At 40.8% G+C, this 20419-nt stretch overlaps 1 protein-coding gene across 1 annotated transcript; it reads right to left on the reverse strand.

Moving 5' to 3' along the window:
• Window positions 1–10482: 10482 nt before the first annotated feature.
• On the reverse strand, window positions 10483–16808 carry LOC147615721 (endoglucanase 19-like). Its single transcript, XM_086778298.1, has 9 exons — window positions 16220–16808; window positions 14818–15030; window positions 14410–14610; window positions 13912–14001; window positions 13250–13414; window positions 12249–12369; window positions 11984–12147; window positions 11473–11824; window positions 10483–11292 (listed from the first exon to the last, which is right to left on the reverse strand). Exons 1-9 carry the CDS (start codon window positions 16424–16426, stop codon window positions 10973–10975), a joined length of 1833 nt encoding a protein of 610 aa, XP_086634424.1. The 5' UTR covers window positions 16427–16808; the 3' UTR covers window positions 10483–10972.
• Between the last annotated feature and the right edge of the window lie 3611 nt (window positions 16809–20419).

Here is a 20419-nt window from a genome sequence, read left to right on the forward strand (position 1 = left end):
CTACCATCGGGAACTATCTCCAACCTGCCCTCACTGTGAACTGGGATAGTGGATGTATCCCCAGTAAAAATGTGACCAGAATACTTGCAGAGATCTTGTAAATCTGAACGAGGAGTCGTCATGTGCCTTGAAGCACCACTGTCTAGAATCCACTCCCAAGTATCCGTTGTGGAGAGTCCTCCAACCTTCTCCTTGCCTGAAGAAAATGAAACATCGGTGTCCATCACCTCCAAGTGAACAAAAGCCGGAGTCTTCATGATTGCTGCTGAGGAATCTTCACCCTTCTCGGTCTTCCGCTTGGGACACTACCTCCAATAGTGACCTTTCTCGCCATAATCATTACAGGTCCTCTCTGCCTTGAGTTTCTCGCGGTCAGCATCGGACTTCTTCTCAGAAGACTTCTCCGATGAAGCCTTCCCTTTGCCCGAGTTACGGCCTTTTGACCATTGACCAATTAAGGTCTCCGAACCTCCACCCTAAGGAGGGTTCATGAATCGTTCCTCCTGGTCCAAGACCATGGGCACAAGCTCCTCCCATGTGATGGTGCTGAGCCTGCCACTGGTAATCAAAGACGAGTAAAATGCTAAGTACTAAGAGGGCAAATGTGACAATAACGTTATGGCCATGTCCTCCGATGATATCTCCTTCCAAGTCTGAAGAACTTCCTGCTGAAGAGCCTGTAGCTTGTTAATATGCTCCCGCATCGTCGACGACTTTGCAGGGCTCATAACCCGCATCTGTACTTCCAAGGAAATCCTCTTCATGGGCAATACCCTGTTGTAAAGAAGGGCCAAATGCTGCCATATACCTCTGGCCAATGTCATATGCTTTACATGATTGATTACCTGCGGTGTGCAGTTGAGGAAGATAAATGAACCGACCCTGGCGTTGGCACGATCCCACAACTGTGCCTGTGCCTCCCGGTCCTTACGGATCTACGGTAACTCCCCTTCCTCTACTTCCGGCTATGGAACCCCAACAACGATGAAATCAGCAAGGTCGTAAGACTCCAGTACAGATTCCATCATAACCTTCCATATGCCGTAGTTGTTCCCATCCAACTGACGGTCCACCGGGAACGTGGGGAGTGTAGGGATCTTCACATGCCTCTCGGCCATCTCTAACAAATCTTCCATTGCGGGGATGTACTCTGAAAAAGGGTGGGTAGGTGGGAACAAAGAAGAACTTAACCTGCAAGTGGCTGTCCAGCAAATCAGCCCGTCGTCCTCTTGCTTCTCCTCATCCCAAACAGTCCACCAATCAGCAACACAACAGTCCCCCTCTTGCTCACACAACTCCCAAGAACTATCAAGAGCCTAGGGCTCTAATACCATGTCAGAATACGCAGTGGAGATGATGACCACATCTGGGAACACGAGCAAACGCAATGCAGAAAAACAGCACGAGAGCGAGAGAGAGAGAGAGAGAGAGAGAGGCATGTAACTCTGCTCTATATACACAAATAAGATCCCGAATACAAGACACGAATGGCAAGGGGCTGTGGGGCCATTTTATATGGCCCCAATGATGCAGTCGGCCTGTAGTAGGGCAGCCGACAGGCCCTGATCCTCCACGACCAGCCAAGACAGCCAGTCGGCCAGCTATCAACAGTCGGCCAGTGCATGTGTGGGGTCTTGGACCTGAAGCATCAGTTGGCCAGCTCATGGGCCCTCCTGCCAAACACTGGGCATCCACCCAAGCCAAGAAAATTAGGGAAAAACATGGGAAAAATACGGGGAGTGAGGAAAAATGAGAAGAACACACAACAAAGGCCCTGGTGTCTCAGTAAAGAGAGGAGATGACTTCTAACAGTCTTTTCTGTCAAAGAACTTGATGTCTGTTTCCAGCATGCTAAAGAACAATATGAAGGTGAAAAGGAGGACCAACAAGGTGGTGGCAAGGGAGTGAAAGATGGTGGGTTGTTCAGGATAACAACATTTATGCCATAAGTGCTAATGAGTGCCAGTTGTGGCACGAGCGATTTGACCACTTACCTCATGCAGGAGAAAGGGATGATGGATGGTTTGCCAAGCACCAAAGACATGCAGACATCTATGTGTGTTGCTTGCTTGCAGGGAAAGCCACACATGATTCCATTCCAGAAGTCCCTGCATCCCATTTCCATACAATTACTTGGCAATGCCTTATACTTTATGACATTTATTTATGCTTTCAGTAGGAAAACATGCATGTATTTTCTCAAGTAGATGTCACACACCCTTGAGAAATTCAAAGAATGGATAGCAATAGTGGAGAGCAAAACTCATAAGAAACAAAGCATCAATTCACTACCTCCTATACACCAGAGGAAAACGGGGTGGCATAGTGGAAGAATCAGACCATTATCAAAAATGGCTTGTTCCATGTTGAAGGCCAAGAGTTAGCCTCAAAGTTTTTCAGTGGAGGTAGCGCAGAGAGCCACACCTGCAGCATCAGCAGATCCAAAACCAGATTCTTGGACAACGAGACATCGAAAGAGGTGAAGTCCCTATTGGCTTCCCACTTGAGAGCGCTTGGATGCAAAGCTTTCATGCATGTTCCTCATGAAACTAGAAAGAAGTTGGATACCAAATCAAAGGAATCATTTTCATTCGCCACATTGATTCAAAAGAATATAAACTATTTGATCCAACTACTAGAAAGATGCTTGTGAGTAAGTTTTTGAGGAGGGGGAACCCAAGGTAGTTGATGTGTCTGCCAGATAAAGGCAAGACCGTGATGCAGGTTGAGCCGGAACCACATGATATACACATGATGCAGAGGGGCCAGAGATTACTTCAAAGTCAAAGAAGAGGGTTCCTAGGTGGTATACGGGAATCGGTGCCCAAGCCAAAGGGAGAAGGTAATAGGAACTAAATGGATCTACAAGCTAAGCATAAAGCTAAGGGTTCCTTCAATAAGTACCTGGCTAGACTGGTGGCTGAAGGCCATGCTCAATTGGAAAACAGAGACTTTGATGAAACCTTTGCACCAACATCTAGGATGACTACCATTAGAAATGTGCTGGCAGTATCAGAGCTAGCCGAGGCTGGTCCATCTTCCAGATGGATGTAAAATCATCCTTCTTGAATGGTGAGCTAGAGGAGGAAGTTTTTATGGAGGCAACCTCTAGGGTTTGAGGAAGGGAAGAACATGGTTTGTAGGCTAAGAAAGCCTTGTATCGTAGACACACACCTGAGGCATGCTACCACAAAATAGACTAGTTCTTTCTTCTCCATGGATTAGAGAGGTGCTCTTCCGATGCAAATTTATATGGTTTCTTGAGGGACATTACCATAGTTATCATTATTATGTATGTAGATAATCTCATCTTGATAAGAAGTGATCGAGACGTAGTTGAAGTTTCTTAGTAGTGATGTGATGCTTCGTCAAGAGTTCGAGATGATAGACCTTGAAAGCTGAACTACTTCGTAGGGGGTGGATTGCATGCCTATAGAGATATTCATTTGTCAGAAGCAGTATTGTATGGAGCTTTTGCACAGGTTTCCAGATGGAACCTCCATGGAGGTGAACATGAAGTTCACCAACTATTCCATGAGCCACTACAATGCCATTAAAATGCTACTTTGAGGGTTCTTAAGTACATCAAAGGCACCATTGAAGGATGAGTAAGTCTTACTTTAGGGATTTACTAATGCTGGAGATGTGGACACAAAGAAGTCCACTACAGGTTATTGCTTGGCACAGGTATTGTTTCTTGGAGCAGCAAAGAGGCAATTGAGTGTTTCATTCTCCTCTATAGAAGCATAATACAAGGATGTCCACATAGCTTCTTCTTCTTCTTCTTGTTAGAGCTTCTTGAGGATTTTAGAAGCCATAGGAAGACTCTTACCATACTTGTTGTGATAGCGTGAGTTGTATTACTATTATTGCACACAACACAGAGTGTTTCCATGAGAGGACAAAGCATATTGAGGTGGATTGCCAGAAGGATGTTATCAACATTGAGTATTGTACCCTACAAAGGAAAACCCAGGAGCCATCTTCACAAACACTTTACCTCAATTGCAGATGGAACACTTACTCTGGTACATGGGCAATGGCCCATGTCACTAAGAGGGGGTGTTGACTAGATGGACTGATTAGATCAGGTTCAGCCAGTTACCGTCATACCGCAAGGCGTACAATGCTAGCGTGGTGGGCAGGCTAGTCGTACAGGTGATGTCAGCACAGTGATGACATCACAATGCTGACATGGCAGATGACGTCAACAGGCAGGTCAACAAAATGGCGCGTCAAGGATGAGGTTAGCAGTGATGAGTTCAGCAAGATGTCAATGATGAGGTCAGTAGGATAACATCATCGATGATTGGTTAGGATGATTGGCAACCATATCCTCAGTTGAACCTGTAGCCCCTGTGCCACACTTGTAAAAATCATGAATTCAGTTTTAGTACTTTGAGAGATTCTTAGCTTTACTAGTTCAGTCACCAGTAGAGTTCTTGCTGAGAGTGATTCCCAGCCCCTTTATATACATTTAAATTTTTGTTCTTGAATACAAACCCTTATAGTAGTGATGTCCTGAACTACTCTCTCTCTCTCTCTCTCTCTCTCTCTCTCTGTTCCTCATGCTATGCACTATTTAAAGAGCCATATCACTTGGTTCCTGGATTCTATCAAGACTCAATGCGGGATGGCACCACTAGGAACATTGCAGTAGATGAGTGAGGGCCATGTCAAGGTAGCTTCAGGATTGCAATGACTTATAGCTACCATCTGCTTAGTTGACAGCCCCAAAAGCAACATGAGACTGTCTAGGAGAGGAGCCCAAACCCAACCATACATGCTGTTGCATCATCATCAGCAGTGGCCATACAAAACCCACATGCCTACCAGCTTCAGGGCTCTATAAGAGGCCCTTTAAAGTGGTCATTCGAGGATTAACTTCCCACACAAGCAAAGCTTAAGCAGTATAAACAAGAGCACCCCAATCTCTGAGTGTAAAAGGCCTCAAATGGCTAGCTCTTATGTCTCATATCGCTGAGAAACCTCCAAGCTCCTAATGACTTTAGGCATCCTGAGCTTTCCCACCACAAAGACCACCAGCTAGAGCTCGAACTAAGTGGACACCAACATCTAAGCTGAGGTCCAAGAGCCCTGTCATGTGCACACCTTGTGCCCAGAACGTGCACCAATGGTCGGAACAAGTATTGGGCCCAATATGAACACGTTTATGGGCAGTTTTGACAACCCTATAGGTGTGCACCAATGGGTATTGGCCACAATATGAACACGTTCATGACATTTTAATAGCCTAAAAGAGGTTGGTCGGCTTGACAAAATGACTTTTTAATAGCCTAAATCGGCTCGAAAACTACTTGCTGTCAAAACCCTATATAAAGGGAGGTTAAGGGTGGTTATTTATAAGCACTCTGTCACATCCCTCTTACAAGGTAATATTAAAAACCCTATCTTAAGGGAGGTTAAGGGTGATTGTTTATAAGCATTCTGTAAGATCCCTCTTACAAGGTAATATTACCTTGTAAGATCCCCCTTGCAAGGTACTATTGCCTATGATAATATTACCTTGTAAGATCCCCCTTGCAAGGTAATACTATTGCCTATGATAATTCTAGAGAGAGAGAGTTTGTAAGATCTCTCTTATTACAAGGTACTATTGCCTATGACAATTCTAGAGAGATAGTGCCAATGGATCCTGTAAATGGTAAATCTATAAGTATAAACATTTTTTGAAATTTTAAGAGGTGTATAAGTTCAGAGTTTAATTTTTGACTCGTAGGATGTGTAAAATTTGAAATAGATAATTAATATGCCATGGGTAGCACAATTTAAGACGAAAATTTATAGAGAGAGAAAATCTCAAAAAATAACAATTTTGAGTAAAGAGATAAGTTTTCAGACCTTGGATATGTGTGGAAACCCTTGTAGGGATATCAAATTAATTAGGCCCTACATATGCACACATGTAGTTGCACACTACATAAGTTAAATTGTTACTATAGACTAGGGTTGAATATATAATTTAGGAGCTAAGAAAAATTATTCTAAGGTCCTGACCCCATGTGCAAGTCTGAAAAGAAAAACAAAAAAGCAACGGGTCAATAAAAACTAGGAGTTGGATCTTAGGAAATATTCACACATTATACATTGATTAAATTAAAAGTAAGACTAAGGGCTAAGATTTATTCAAAAATAAAGGTTTTAGACTAAGGATAAATTAGAAGAAAAAGGTTTGAGACTAAGGTTTGTCAGTATCACATGTCCCTTGTTGTCATAAACCAAGTACTAGTTGGTACCCTTGCACTTGGACTTTCTATTTGGGCATAGTTTACACAAATTTTGGTAGTTGTGAGAACTTCTTTCCCAAGAATAAAATTCGTGGATTTCTCCTTGGAGGGTGTGCTCCTTTTCATCAAATTCTTGTTGTAGTACATTCTAAATTTTCCATACACAAGGTTAGTGTTATTTGTCCAATTCAAATTTTGCATATCTCATGTATAAAGCAAGTATGACATGTACCTTAAAATTCATATTAGATAATTATGTATTCTATTTCTCTCAAATCTTTGTATTTTTTAAATATTTGTAATTATAAAAAATTACCTTAGTGCTTGTAAGTCACCTATACCTTTCAATTTACATAAGTAGGCTAAAGGAGTAATAATTAAGATTAGCAAGTAATTTATGGGTCTATTCACATGCTAGAGTATGTGCATGTTAAACCTCATTTCCATGCTAGAATAAAGGTGTGTGGTTATTCACACCTTGATGTAAACACAAGCTTTGGAATCATCAAAATTAACCTATTGACTTTATATGTATTTTAAATTAACAGTCTATTAATATTGGGAAATTAAGGAAAGCTGTAAACTTTTCCTTATATGACACCATAGGGGATGTTCACATGCATCATTAGATTCAAGGGTATCCCCTTGAAGATTAAGAGCTAGTACCCCTAATATAGTGGAGCTTGGCACTCTGGTGTGATCATCGTAGTGGGGGTTCGTCTTGCCCTAGCATATACATTGGTGGGGTTAAGCTGATCTCTCATTATTGTTTGTTGGACCTCTATCTTGAGGGCTCATTCCCCTAGGCTGTATAATTGGGATGGGATTATCTGAGTACTCGATGGGCAATTGACACTATTTCCTATTAATGATATATATTAATGCTAAGGTCTTGATGATGCTGTTTAGAAGATTTTCTTTCACATTATTCTTTCAAGAAGTTCAGTGTGCCTATTTTCATTGCATGCATGCCAAATAGGAGGCTTAGGAATCATTCCTCTTTATCCCAGCACAACCCAAAATCTTAAATTGAACATATCAGATCCACATACTGAGTGGTAGGGCGAAGGCTAACCCAAGAAAAGGATGGGGCTAGGCTCACTATAGATTTGGGAAGTTTAGAAATCAAGTTTCGTAGGTTTGTAGAGTAGTTGTCTTCATTAATTGAGGAGTATGGTGTCTCAAGTTGTGAGCCTCGAGGAGCTGCTTTGATAATCCTACTTGTGAGAATTAATTGAGAGACAACTAAAATCTTGCGATTAGAATGGATGAGACGTGGAGGAATCACTAGCATTTCTTAGTGGTGGATTCTCTTAGTATCGTACCTGATAGGTTAGATGCGTGGTTCACCGATTCCACCGAATACTCCAGCGGAACCGGAGCCGAGTGCGGAGCAGAGAAAGCATGAGGAGTGATACTACTGAGCTAGTTATTTGTCAAGAGAGTGCCAAGTGAGGCCCGAAGTGAGATTCTTTATCCTCATAATTTACTTCCGCTATGATTTTTGTTACAATATAGGGGATAGGGGTCTCACAACTAGTATCAAAGCAAGGTTTTGGAAAAGTTAAAAATTGCTATACCCTGTAATTATGGAGATATTACCTTCTTGGGTAAAATTTCACATTGGTCATTGTCCAGAAGAGCCTAAAGTGGATATTCACCCAAGATGAGTTGAATGTGTGTCAAAGAAGATGGATGCAAACTCTTCAAGGGTTTAATTTCGAGATTAAGTACACACGCTTAGAAAAGAGAACGTGATTGCGAATGCCCTTAGTAGAAAAGCTTCCTTTATAACAGTAAACTATAGTATCAAACCCGTTACTAGAAGAAGTCAATAATGGTTTTTTAGATAATAAATTCTTGTCCCCTATTATGGCTTACTTTTACAAGAGAGTGAAACCCCCCAAGAGATGAACAAGGTTCAAGGATTCAGACTTAAAGAGGGTTGTGTTTATTTTCATAATTAGTTATGCATTCTAAATAATGACATGTTGAAGAAGAAGATTTTGACTGAAGCTCATGAAAGTACAAGAGTTTCTTTTGGCCAAGACTTAAGAAGGATATAATGCAGCATGTTAACAAGTGCTTAACTTGTAAGAAAATGAAGGTAATAAGAGTCAAATTACGAGGGACGTTACATTCCCTAGATGAAGTGGGAGTGTATTAGCATGGACTTCATTACTGGACTACCCTCGACCAATGACGAGTAAGCTGTTGACTTGAACATACCCTTTTAAAGATTCGCCTCAAAAGTGCCTCCACTAAATAGGTTACTACAAGCCATACTCAACTATGACCCACCAGATATAGCGTCAGAGATTCAATAAACCACCAAATATAGCCTCAATGATACTATACATCCGGTTGATTCTTTTCCAAGTATTATGGACCAAAGAAACCCATTAGTTGCTCTATTGTGTGCTCTATTGTCCCCATCCCCCTCTTTAAACGACTTGATTTCTAATAATGCTTTTGTCCACTGTTTTGGTGTTGTCGCTTGTTAGACAGTAAGGACTTGTATACAAGCACCTTTGCCCTAGTAGTGTTACCTCTCGAGGTATCAACAATATATCCACTAGATTGATGTTGTTGTGTTACAACTTACCAAACAACAGAAGGAGATCAAGGTTTCTTTCTACAAGGTTCCATACATCATCTCTTCTGTGTCCCTTCTTCATGTGATGAAAAGTTCTTGGTAGTTATTCAAAAGATTGTTACCTTATAGCCACCATCAAAACTTTTCTAATTATAAACATTTTTAGTTGTTTCTAGCATGATGCTACATTGCTTTTTCCTTAGTTGTTTCTAGCATGATGCTACATTGCTTTTTCCAAAGTGGTCTCTATATTACTTTTTTCATGCTTTTAACTCTAAATGACATGCTTTTGAGGCTTTATTTAGATGAGATGGAGGTAGTGAATTTGGAAATGTGATAGGGCGAAAGCGGATGAAGCATATAGATTCCAACTTGCAATATTCAAGAAACTATTTTAGTTGTGTACCTTGTATGGATTGTTTCACCGGTGGGGCCAATCGCGTGTTACAACATGTCAGTGTTAGTACAATGGCTAGAATAGAGTTCGAGAGTCCTTACTTATGTTGCGAGTTTGAATCTCCTCTGTGCAAGCAATGTCACTTGTGTGTGTAGATGATAACATGTTTACATTCTACTTTCAAGACAAGATTTTTTTTAAAAGAGTTTTGAAAAAATGATGTGAAATTATTACTCAAATGTTAGTAGGCTAAAATTTTGACCTAGTGCGAACACTCCTATTATGTTCTAAGAAAAGAGGTGGAAGAAGGAAAAAAAAAAAAAAGAAAAGGCCCATAAAACATTTCATGTTTTAGCATTAGCCTGAAAAGTTCTAGTTACATTCTAGTTAAAGTGTTAGTACGCAAAGTTTTTAGTTATATTTTAGTGAAAGTGCATGAAAAAAAAATGCATGTCCAGAGTTATAGTTTCCTCTTCTAAAACCCATAACATATCATTATCCTTGATACAAGCTTCATGATGAAATGCACATCTTAAAAATGCAGTTTTTCCCAGCAATGCAGAAAATCCATTGTACTCATTCAAAAACGCTCTTTTGTGTTTCATTTTATTAATCACGAGTCAGCTGAGGCACCCATTTTTATAGCATTGCTGCTCACCCGATGCCTTTCCACTTCCATGTAAGTTGATTAGCACTCATCCCCCCTATCCAAAGCTTCAATTTCCAGGGTCTTCCATTTATATTCTACTGTAGATCTGTTATTAAGAAGAAGCAAGAAACATGACACATACAAATCAAATGACCTCAACATGATATGCAAAGCAAGGGTATATACTACAAATTCTTAGTACATAAGCCATGGCATTGGACACAACACATAATGCATGCATGCATGGTGTTCAACACATGACATATATATCACATTTCTCTCTCTCATGGCATCTCTCTGTACTTTTTCATTTTGTTGGGATGACAGAGGATACCCCACACAAGTACACTGATTTGTCTCATAGGCCGAGTTCGGTCTTTTGGAAGACGTTGATAAAATCTTTCTTTCTTTCTTTCTTTCTCTCATGGCAACACAATATGAATGAACATTAACACATGGCATACCCCTCTCTCTCTCTCTCTCTCTCTCTCTCTCTCTCACACACACACACACACAACTGAATGAACATTAAAACACATGACATACCCACCCTCTCTCTCTCTCTCTCTCTCTCTCATACACACACACAACATGCATGAACATGGCATCGTATTAACACATGACATACCTGTCCCTTGGGAGTAAAGTTATCAAAAGCAAGCAATGCATGAGGGCAAATTATCCCTCATGCAGTATTAAAAACAACCAAAGCAATAGGGCATATTATCCCCCATGCAGTTTTAAAAGCAAGCAAGGCATTAGGGTATATTAACCCCTAAGCCTTGGCATATGAACTCTTAATATAAGCTGTCTTTTGCAATGTGCTTGAGTTCACTCCTTGGGTTCAGATTTCTGGGATGAAAGGTGACATCTCCACTAGAAATCTGTCCACTAAAGCAAACCACACCACTCAAGACCCTTTTTAACAAAAAGGGCTTCAAAGGTCCGAATAATGCAAAGAATAATGCAAGTTTCTACAAGAAAACAAGGAGAAGAAAGGGCACATATATTGCCTTTATGAACCCTTCCTTTCTCCTTGTTGTGCCTTGAGGCCTTGTGAAAACTTCATTTGCCCCAAGTATTTAAGAAAAGTTTGCACTGGCAATGGAGACGGCAGCCTCGGGGCCCGGATGAATGTAGACAAATACCAAGCTCTGTTGTGAAGGCAAGGCCTTCAACCATGTAGGGAAAGAGTAAGTGGTTGGCCCATTCTTGGAGAGTCCCCACACAGGACCATATAAATCCTTTACTGTAAGTTGGATGGATTGCAATGTGTTGGGTGAATTGTTCTTCACATTGACTTGATATCTGTAATAGCTTTTACCATTACTGCTCCATGAGCTGGTCATCACTTGAGAGATGAGGAGACTGGAAGGAGAGGAGTATTGACTAGGATTGCTAGCTGCAATGCCACACAAAAAATCAGTGTTAGAATTTGGGGAAATATACTTGGACAACAAGGTTATGATTAATCCACTTCAAGCATGAAAAACTGTCATGAGCATAAAACAGTGAGTGATTGATGCCAAGCACAATGCTTGCTGCGAAATAAGGTGTACAGGGTACGATTTAAATGCAATACCTGTGGAGAGTTGGCTATAGCCGTAGGTGCTTGCACCATGCAGCCTTGCAAGCACCCCTACCATGGGGCCATTGTTATAGGTGGCAGGCTCACTTTGATCAAAATTCACCCTATCATCTGCATAGTTGTCATTCTCATCAGGGCCACCCACTATGGCACCCACAAGCACATTAGGGTCATTTGAGCTCCTTGAATACCATGTTTGGTAACCCTTCCTGCAAGCCACAAAACTGGGGTCCACTTTGTAGGAGATAATGGAGGCGGCACGATGGTGAATCCTCCGAGGGTAACTGGATCCTACACCCACCATGTAGCTAGTCCCTCTTGGATTGTTTCCTAGTATGTAGTCCACCTAGTGCATGGAACCAACACAATAAGAAAAAGGCAACCCCCCCCCCCCCAAAAAAAAAAAAAAACCATCATTCCACACATACACACAGAGTTGTGTAAAAACCCAAAAAGAAGCATGAATTATGAAACTAAGCAGCAATTAATCTTGTTTTGGTTAAACCTGAGACTTAGCCATGCTAAAGAGCTCTGTGGCTCCAACATCCTCAGCTGGGCACTGCAGTTGCTGATTGGATTTTGAAAGATAGTCTGAATATACAGTCATAAGAAAGGAGGCACTGCTCACATACTGCATGTTGTTCCAAGACCTTGTATACATCAAGCCCCCTGCAGTTAACATACAGCAAAATTATTCAGGCAGTCTAACACCTTGTGAAGGCAAATTATGTTATCAAAGAACCTTTGCTTTGAGAAAAATTATCTCGTACCTGGGGTCCTCCCCACATTTCTCCCGTAGTTTTTCTGAAGGCATGCACACATGAAGAACTCTGCTTGAGATTGGTATAGCTTTAAAACCTCCACATTTGAGCCCCTATCTTCTAGCAAGATCTGGCAATAAGAGTGTCTTGTTATAAAACCTCCAGATGCATGCACTGAGTTTGATGCAAGAGACTTGAGACTTAATTAGAGAACATAAAGGGATTAATTAGCAAGTAGGTCCAACATAAGAATGTAGGAGATTAAAAAGGAGATTAGAAGGCTTGACTAGTACACAATGAGGTTTAATCTAGAGAGTAAGAGGAAAGGAGGTTTAGGGTAAGGAAGGTTTAGAAGGCTTACTTTGTGAACATTAAGGTATAGTGTAAGGGGGTATAGAAGGGCTTAACGTAACAAGGCTTAAGAGGGGGCTAGAAGGCCAAAAAGGGCTTAATTAAGGTAAACGTAAGGCGTATTGTAAGTGGATTAGGAGACCAAATTTACCATAAACATTAAGGTCTAATGTAAGGGGTTAGATGGATTTGATTTAAAGCCATAACAAGTGAGCCTTAAGGTCCAACTTTAATTATGTACCTATGGGAAATTCCAAACCAAACAAACCTAATTGCCATCTTGAGTCTTCTCAAAAAGCTTCAGATCATCAATTCCATCATGCATAGTATAGACTGGGATGTTATAGATTACGCTCATGCCATCAATGCCCAAGAGTAGGTGCAGGTTCATGCATAGAGATATGTTTATCATAATAGAAAAATCATCCTCCATAAACCTTAATTATGCTAATCTATTAACAGAAATGGCCAAATTATGATATGTTTATCATAATAGAAAAATCATCCTCCATAAACCTTAATTATGCTAATCTATTAACAGAAATGGCCAAATTATGATATGTTTATCATGATGGAATGCTAATCTATTATAAAGTTAGAAGGGATTGAATGCATAAGCACTTGATTAGCAAGCATTAGGGTATGATAATCATCCCAACCTTAGATGCAAGAACTTGAAGACCAGCATACTTGACATCCCAGCTGAATTCAGTCATTGCCCACCCGGTCCCGCCCAGACTGTGCGCATTTTGGATGGCATAGTTGAGGTAATAATTGTCTGATGTTGCCTCATACAACCAGAGGGCAGCCCATAGAAGTTCATCCTGGCATTATACAAATTTAGTTACAGGGAATGGAATGAGAGAAAATGCTTACTATTACACAAAAGCATGCTTAATCATTGCAGAGGGCATGCTTAATCACTACACAGCAACTTCATCATTGCAAAGGCATCTTTACACATGGCATGCTTAATCATTGCACAGGGCATGCTTAATCGCAATGCAAAGCATGTTTAATCACTGCACAAAGCATTCCTAATCATTGCAAAGGCATGCCTAATCACAACACAAAGCTCATGCTGGTGTATTCTCAATGGGGTTGGGGGAGGGATCAAGTTAGCTAGATGCAAGATGAGCATGCTTAATCATGCCACAAAGCATGATTACTTGTTATACAAAGCATGCTTAATCATTACATAAGGCATGCTTAATCACTACATAACACAAAATTTTATAGCATGCTTAAGTGTTGCACAAAGCATGCTCAATCATCATATTAGGCATGGGCATGCTTAATTATCACATTATTTTATACGTACATCGTAGCCACTTTCTGACTGGTAGTAATTACGAGCAACCAAAATGCTGCTATCGTATCTCCCTCGGTATGTATCCGCAAAAGTGAAGAGCTGAAACGAAGCCAATTATTAGAGTAAATCTCTTAACTGCATATGCCTTGATTGATAATCAAGCATACCTTAGAACTCACTAATGCTTGGAGAGAATGCCTTCATTAATGTATGTCAATGTAGACCTTAATTACTTGTTTAAGAGGGCTAAGACTAACTCTTTAATTACTTGCTTAACTAGGCAGAGATAGGTTTAATTATTTATTTGATTAGAAAGCAAGGGATTATGATTTAAGGAGAGAGACAAGGATTAATAATTCCTTGCTTAGTAGGAGAGGAAATTAATTGATACTAGGTTAACTAGGGAGAGGTAAGGATTAATGATAATTACTTGCTTAGCATGGTTTAGGAGAAAGAATTAATTGGCACTTGATTAACTAGAGAGAGGTAAGGACCAATGATAATTACTTGCTTAGCATGGTTTAGGAGGATTTGTGAATAAGATGGGTTGGTATGTTTGAAGACCATGGAGGCAGCTGCCATGGCTGCTGCAGTCTCTCCAGCCAGATCAGAACCAGGGCTGTTCTCATTAATGCTGTAAGCTTGCCTTGATGTTGTCATCTCCTCTGGCCTTTGCCAACAATAATGATCTGTATCCCCATCTCCAACCTTATATATTAATTAACAAACACGATTAGTAATTAATTCCCAACACACACAGCACAATAATTCAACAATGTCAAGGTTATTAGGAGCACATCAATTCAATATTATCAAGGTTATCAGGCTATATGTTGGTGAGAATAATGATGATTAATATTTGAATTTGAGGTCTCACTATCCTATATTCTTTGTACACATTATAAGATGGTATACCTCTCCCCATAGGAGATTGGGCTCTTGGTGAGCTTTGATTAAGTAGTCGGTTCCCCACTTGATGGCCTGGCGGGCATGGCCGAGCTCGCCTGCTGATGCCATGAAATGGCCATACTCCAGCACACTCCAAGAGAGCATGGTCATGGTGAAGGCCATGGGTAGCCCAAACTTCACATTGTCCCCTGCATCATAGTAGCCCCCTACAAGATTCACCTGCATACAACATCATTAAACACAAATCAGAAGCAAGCTATACAAAAGCATAAAACCCACACTTATAAGGGCCTCATATGGAGGCATAAAGGGCCAACACTTAATAAGCTTGCCCATTCCCTACCCTCCTAGGTCACAGAGGTTAAACTCCAGCAGCTAAAAGGGGAGATCTCACCCACCCGATGGGGGATCTCTCCCGCCCACGATTGGATGGGAGGGAGAGCTGTCCATAAAGGCACTTATGAAGACCATGGTGGTGAATGGAACCCCTCCATGGAGGGCAAGACTTGCCTATTCTTTGCCACCATCCTAAGGTGATGGTGGGCAGGCAGATCTTTACACTTATCTAGACCATGAATGCATTTGTAAGAAAATAAAGCCCACCTTGTTAATGCTAAAATCAGCTTAAGTATCTAAATTGAGGTAGCCCACACTGTTGATTAAATCTAGCCTATGAAACTACAGTATATATTAACAGGATGTCAAGGTAAAAGCATCAATATCACCACTAAGTCTCTTAAATTAAGAAGCTATGATTAGGAGGGATCACACTAAAAGCGTAGTAGGGTCCAACTTAAGAGATCTAGCTAAGGAACATAATACTGCACTACTCAGGAAATCACAGCACAAGAGCTAAATGAGAGGATTAATGCACAAAATTAAGCTTAATCAGTACTAATGCACCAAATCTAACTTAAGAGACTGCAATGATGTACAAAATCCACAAATGCACAAAAATTAAAGCTTAAAGGAGCTATTTGAACGAAAACATGAAAATGTAGCTTAATCAAGGGATTAACGTACAAGCTCAAAATCAATGGAGGGGTGTAATGCAGCTTAAGGCACCTACATTAATGAAAACATAAAGAAGGCACATAATGTAGCTTAGTTAAGAAGTGAAGCAGCTTAAATGCAGGTAAAGTAGCTTAATCAAGGGGAGAGTCAAGGAGCTAGATTAACGAGGACATGAATACACAAAATGCACGTAATGTAGCTTAACCAAGGGGAGTTAAGGAGCTAGATTGACAAGGACGTGAATACACAAAATGCAGGTTAGTGTTACCAGCTCAAAAAACTGCAGAGATTTTAGCTTCAGAGACAAGATTAGCAAAGATATGTATGTGCAAAATGTAGCTTAAATGAAGGGGATTATGCACAAGATCTAGCTTAGTAGGAGGGAGTAACGTACTCCTTGGTCGAAGCCATCGTGGAGAGCAGAGTGGGAGCGCCAGTTCACACGTTGGGCGGCGGGTAGTCGACCAGAGCGTTGGCCTTCAAAGAAGAGGATGCTACTGTGAAGGGCAGCAAGGTAGTCTGAGGAGCCATGGCAGCAGATGAAAAGGAGCTTGCTGGTGAGCAAGAGGAGGAGGGCGAAATGGAGGGAGGCGGTGCCCATTTCAGCTCTCTTTGCTATCTGCACTCTGGGCTATGCTAAACTGGAGAGCATTTAAACACGGCGAGAGCTTTGGGGCTGGGAGGGGGATGGGTAGGTGGGGGGGGGGGAGAGAGAGAGAGAGAGGGGGGGGAGAGTGAGAGTGAGTGAGAGAGGAGGGGAGGGTGAGACAGTAAGTGCGTGTGTGAGTGAGTGAGTGAGTGGTGTGTAAAAAAGAATGTGTGTGAGAGAGAGAGACTTGAGTGTTTGCGAGAGAAACTGTGTGTGTGTGTGAGAGAGAGAGAGAGAGAGAGGGAGAGTGTGAAAGTGAGAGAGAGAGAGAGTGTTTGTGTGAGAAAGAGAGAGAGGGAGAGATGAGAGTGTGTTGGTGAGAGAGTGTTTGTGTGAGAAAGAGAGAGGGAGGGAGAGATGAGTGTGTGAGAGACGGTGTGAGGGGGGGAGAGAGAACGAGTGTGAGTGTGTGAGGGGGAGGAGAGAGAGAGAGCAAGTGTGTGATAGAGGGAGAGAGTGAGTGTGTGAGACGGGAGAGAGAGAGAGAGAGTGTTTGTGAGACGGGGGAAAGAGAGAGAGTGTTTGTGAGAGAGGGGGGAGAGAGAGACGAGAGAGAGAGGAGTGTAACAGCGTGCGTGAGAGAGAGAGAGAGGAGGGAGAGTGTAACAGCGTGCGTGAGAGAGAGAGAGAGAGAGACGAGAGGTGGCGGCCGCCGCTCGCTTGGTGTGAAACGGGTTTGATTGAAGGTAGAAAAGAGGGGCTCGGATATACCACCGTTATGTGTACTCATCACGAGGCAAAAAAAAAAAGGCGAGAGACGTTGCTTGCTCCTGCCGCCGCCCCCAAGCACTCACCTACCATGCAGGCGCTCTTCCCGTTTCAGACGCGTCCGCCCGTACCCCCAAAGGCTCTACAACAGTCCGTTTGTAAAAAATATTGTTGCCTTTCGGCCTTTAAGGGGGAAGGACCTTCGGTGACTGCTCTGCTCTGCTTGGCATGTGAGTTCATCCCCTACCTTTTTTGATCAACCACATGCTCCTTTTCAGCTTTCTATGTCGGCAACAAAGTCCTCCTACATTGAGAACTTAGAAGTGTCAGACACACACAGTGCAAAAAGGAACAGTTCTCGCCCAAATGATGAATAGCCCTCATCTCTTAAAAATCAACATTGTCTCTTACCAAATCCTAAGAAATTAATTAACTAAAACCTTCTTCATCCCTAACTTTTTTGTCCAAATGATGAAACATACTCTTCATCTTAAAAAATTAAATGTTTTTCTTACCTAATTATAAGAAATTTGATGGTAATTTTAACTAGACCCTCCCAAGACATAGGAACTTTGAAAAGTTTGAGTGAAAAATTTGTAAGTATTTCTCGTATTTGAGAGTTGCAATACATTACACCCCCTTTTCTTTTTTGATAAGCACAATTTTATATTCAGAAGAAAAGACCTTATAAAATGCTTTTTAAAAAGAAGAATCACAACTTTAGACTTAAGCTAAGGAGGATTTCAGGGTCATGATATTCTGAATGTAGTCAGCTAGCTCAATATCCTAGTTCATGGTGTCCACCTCTTCTCTGGCCACCATCCTGTCCTTGTCCAGCCTTTCTTTATGAATCTTACTAATCTTTGTATGGTACTTCTCCTTTACCTTGGACATCTGCAACAATTCTTCAACATTATTCTTAGTATACTGAGCCTCACAGGCCTTGAAACTGGCTTTGATTAGCATCTTCATCCACACATGGAGATCAATCTCAGACTAGAGAGCATGTTTGTATGAGTTTGCTCCAAGGAGAAAATTGTTTTTTTACGAATAAGGCTTTCCTATGGTTGTTCTAGGTTGCTTTGCCCTTTCTCAATAATATTTAACCTATGTAAAAGAACTATGGCTAACATTAGCACTAGTTTGCTTTATCTTGATTACCATCATTCATCTAAACCAACGATCCACATCATTCTTTCATTTTGGTTAGATTAAAGAAAAAAAATTGTAATCGAAGAGCACAATTGTGCATTGACTCCTTATTTCTATAGGCATGTTGTATGCCGCTATTTTTTGAATAGTTGTGTAAATTATTGGTGTGCTTGGATAGGTGCTTATAGGTGTACCTTGCTTCCAAGCTAATTCCTTGAACTACTAGATTACTAGAGCAACTAGGCATAGTCCTTCACATAGGTTTCTTACATTATTTTTTAATGGAATGGATTGTCTTTAGTGGTGAAGCAAAAGTAGGGCTACGAGAGTATTTATGCTACTTTAAGAGACCACATAAATTGGCTTTACTGGATTTGGACTCAAAGTATTGGACTCATCACATGGATCCCCCACACTTACAAACATATTTTCCTAAGGTATTTAATAGAAATGACAAACATATTTTCTTAAGTTATTTGATAGAAATGAAGTACAAAGAATACCCTTAACTTGGGGGTGTCGATTGCCCATACGTCTTTTGCACTCAATAGAAATGAAGAATACCCTTGACTTGGGGGCCTTGACTATTGCTCAAGCGCCTTTTGCACTCAGAAGGTACTATTGAGGAACACATACTATAATTTTGGTTAGAATTTTAAGAATCAATGCACTTAATAACACCTTTGTAGATTTAAAATGGCTATGTATTGTTAATATTAACAAAATTTGGTAGTTTGTGAATCATCCTTTATGGGTTAAGGTGGGTTGTTAATGGATGCAATCTATTTTTTTGCCTTGCCAATTTCACATTGAGGTATGTGTTACTAATGATAAGAGTCCTATGAGAGTTGTGTAATGATTGTTTAGTAATATATTTGTGGGTTAAGGCGGGTTGTTGATGGATGCAATATGTATTTTTACCTTGCAAATTTCCAAATTTCACATTCTGAAATAGAGGTGTGTGTTACTAATGATAAGAGCCCTATAAATGTTGCGTGATGACTGTTTAGTAATATGATTTGTTTTATTCCAAAAGAAGGTTGGGTAGGGTTGAGAGACGGCACACATTCATCCCATTTTTTATAATAGGACTAGTTCAAAGAGCGGAAGGTTGGGTAGGGTTGAGAGATGACACGCATTCATCCCATTTTTTATGCCTAATAGGACCAATTCGGAGAATGGAAGGGCATGATTTAAAGGTCGGTTGGCTATAGTTAAGGGCCTTCCCTCTGTATGACCAATTCAGAGAGAATGTGTCAACTCTCATGAGACTTCCCTTTATAGCGGACCAACCAAGGCATTACTATAAAAGCTATAGTTAAGGGCCTTCCCTCTGTACGACCAATTCAGAGAGTGTGTGCTGGCTTTCATGAGACTTCCCTTTGTAGAGGACCAATTAAGGCATTACTAAAAGGTTGGTTGGCTATAGTGCACGTGCCCATGGGCCTTTGTAGATGGTGGGCATATGTTCTTTATTTTGTTGATGGAGTTACCATAAGGGACCTTAGACCAAAGTAACCCCCTTCACGTCAACACAATCCCCCCAAAACCAGCACAAAATCTTGTGGGCATAACTAGCCAATGTGTTTCCACATTCACTACCACCAAAACCAACACACAATCTCGTGGGCATAACTAGTGTTTCCACATTCCACATTGACGATGTGTTTTGGTGGGAGTCAATGTGTTTCCACATTGACTCCCACCAAAACCAACACAAAATCTTATGGGCATAGCTGCTCAAAGTGTTTCCATATTCCACATGAACTCTATGCCCTAACAATATATAAAATAAATGGAGTTATTTTCTAATACTTCTACTATGTTAAAATTTTGGGGCTTTTTTTAACAATGATTGAGGACATTGTTAATTATTTTTCATAACTTGTTACTCATTGTTTATTTTCTTAAAAATCTTATAAATAAAAGATTTCTCTTTTTAAATGAATCGTAGCACTTTGTATTTATTTATGAAATTCGTTTTGAGCTCTTTTTTAGCACATTTTTCACATTATAATTAGGTTTTCCGAAAGGGTTCAAAACATAGATATATTTATCATATCTATGAAGATTATCCATTTCACA

The sequence above is a fragment of the Cibotium barometz genome, chromosome 39 (assembly GCF_041138505.1).
Source record: "Cibotium barometz isolate CiBa-2024 chromosome 39, ASM4113850v1, whole genome shotgun sequence".
Taxonomy (NCBI): domain Eukaryota; kingdom Viridiplantae; phylum Streptophyta; class Polypodiopsida; order Cyatheales; family Cibotiaceae; genus Cibotium; species Cibotium barometz.

What these genes read in the sequence shown, in the direction of transcription:
- LOC147615721 (XM_086778298.1), bottom strand. Translation starts at nt 16,426, where the DNA reads ATGGGCACCGCCTCCCTCCATTTCGCCCTCCTCCTCTTGCTCACCAGC. An exon ending in AGTCAGAAAGTGGCTACGAT is followed by an intron (nt 13,415 to 13,911) that starts GTACGTATAAAA and finishes GTATAATGCCAG; the next exon opens with GATGAACTTCTATGGGCTGC. An exon ending in TTCAAGTTCTTGCATCTAAG is followed by an intron (nt 12,370 to 13,249) that starts GTTGGGATGATT and finishes TCTTATTGCCAG; the next exon opens with ATCTTGCTAGAAGATAGGGG.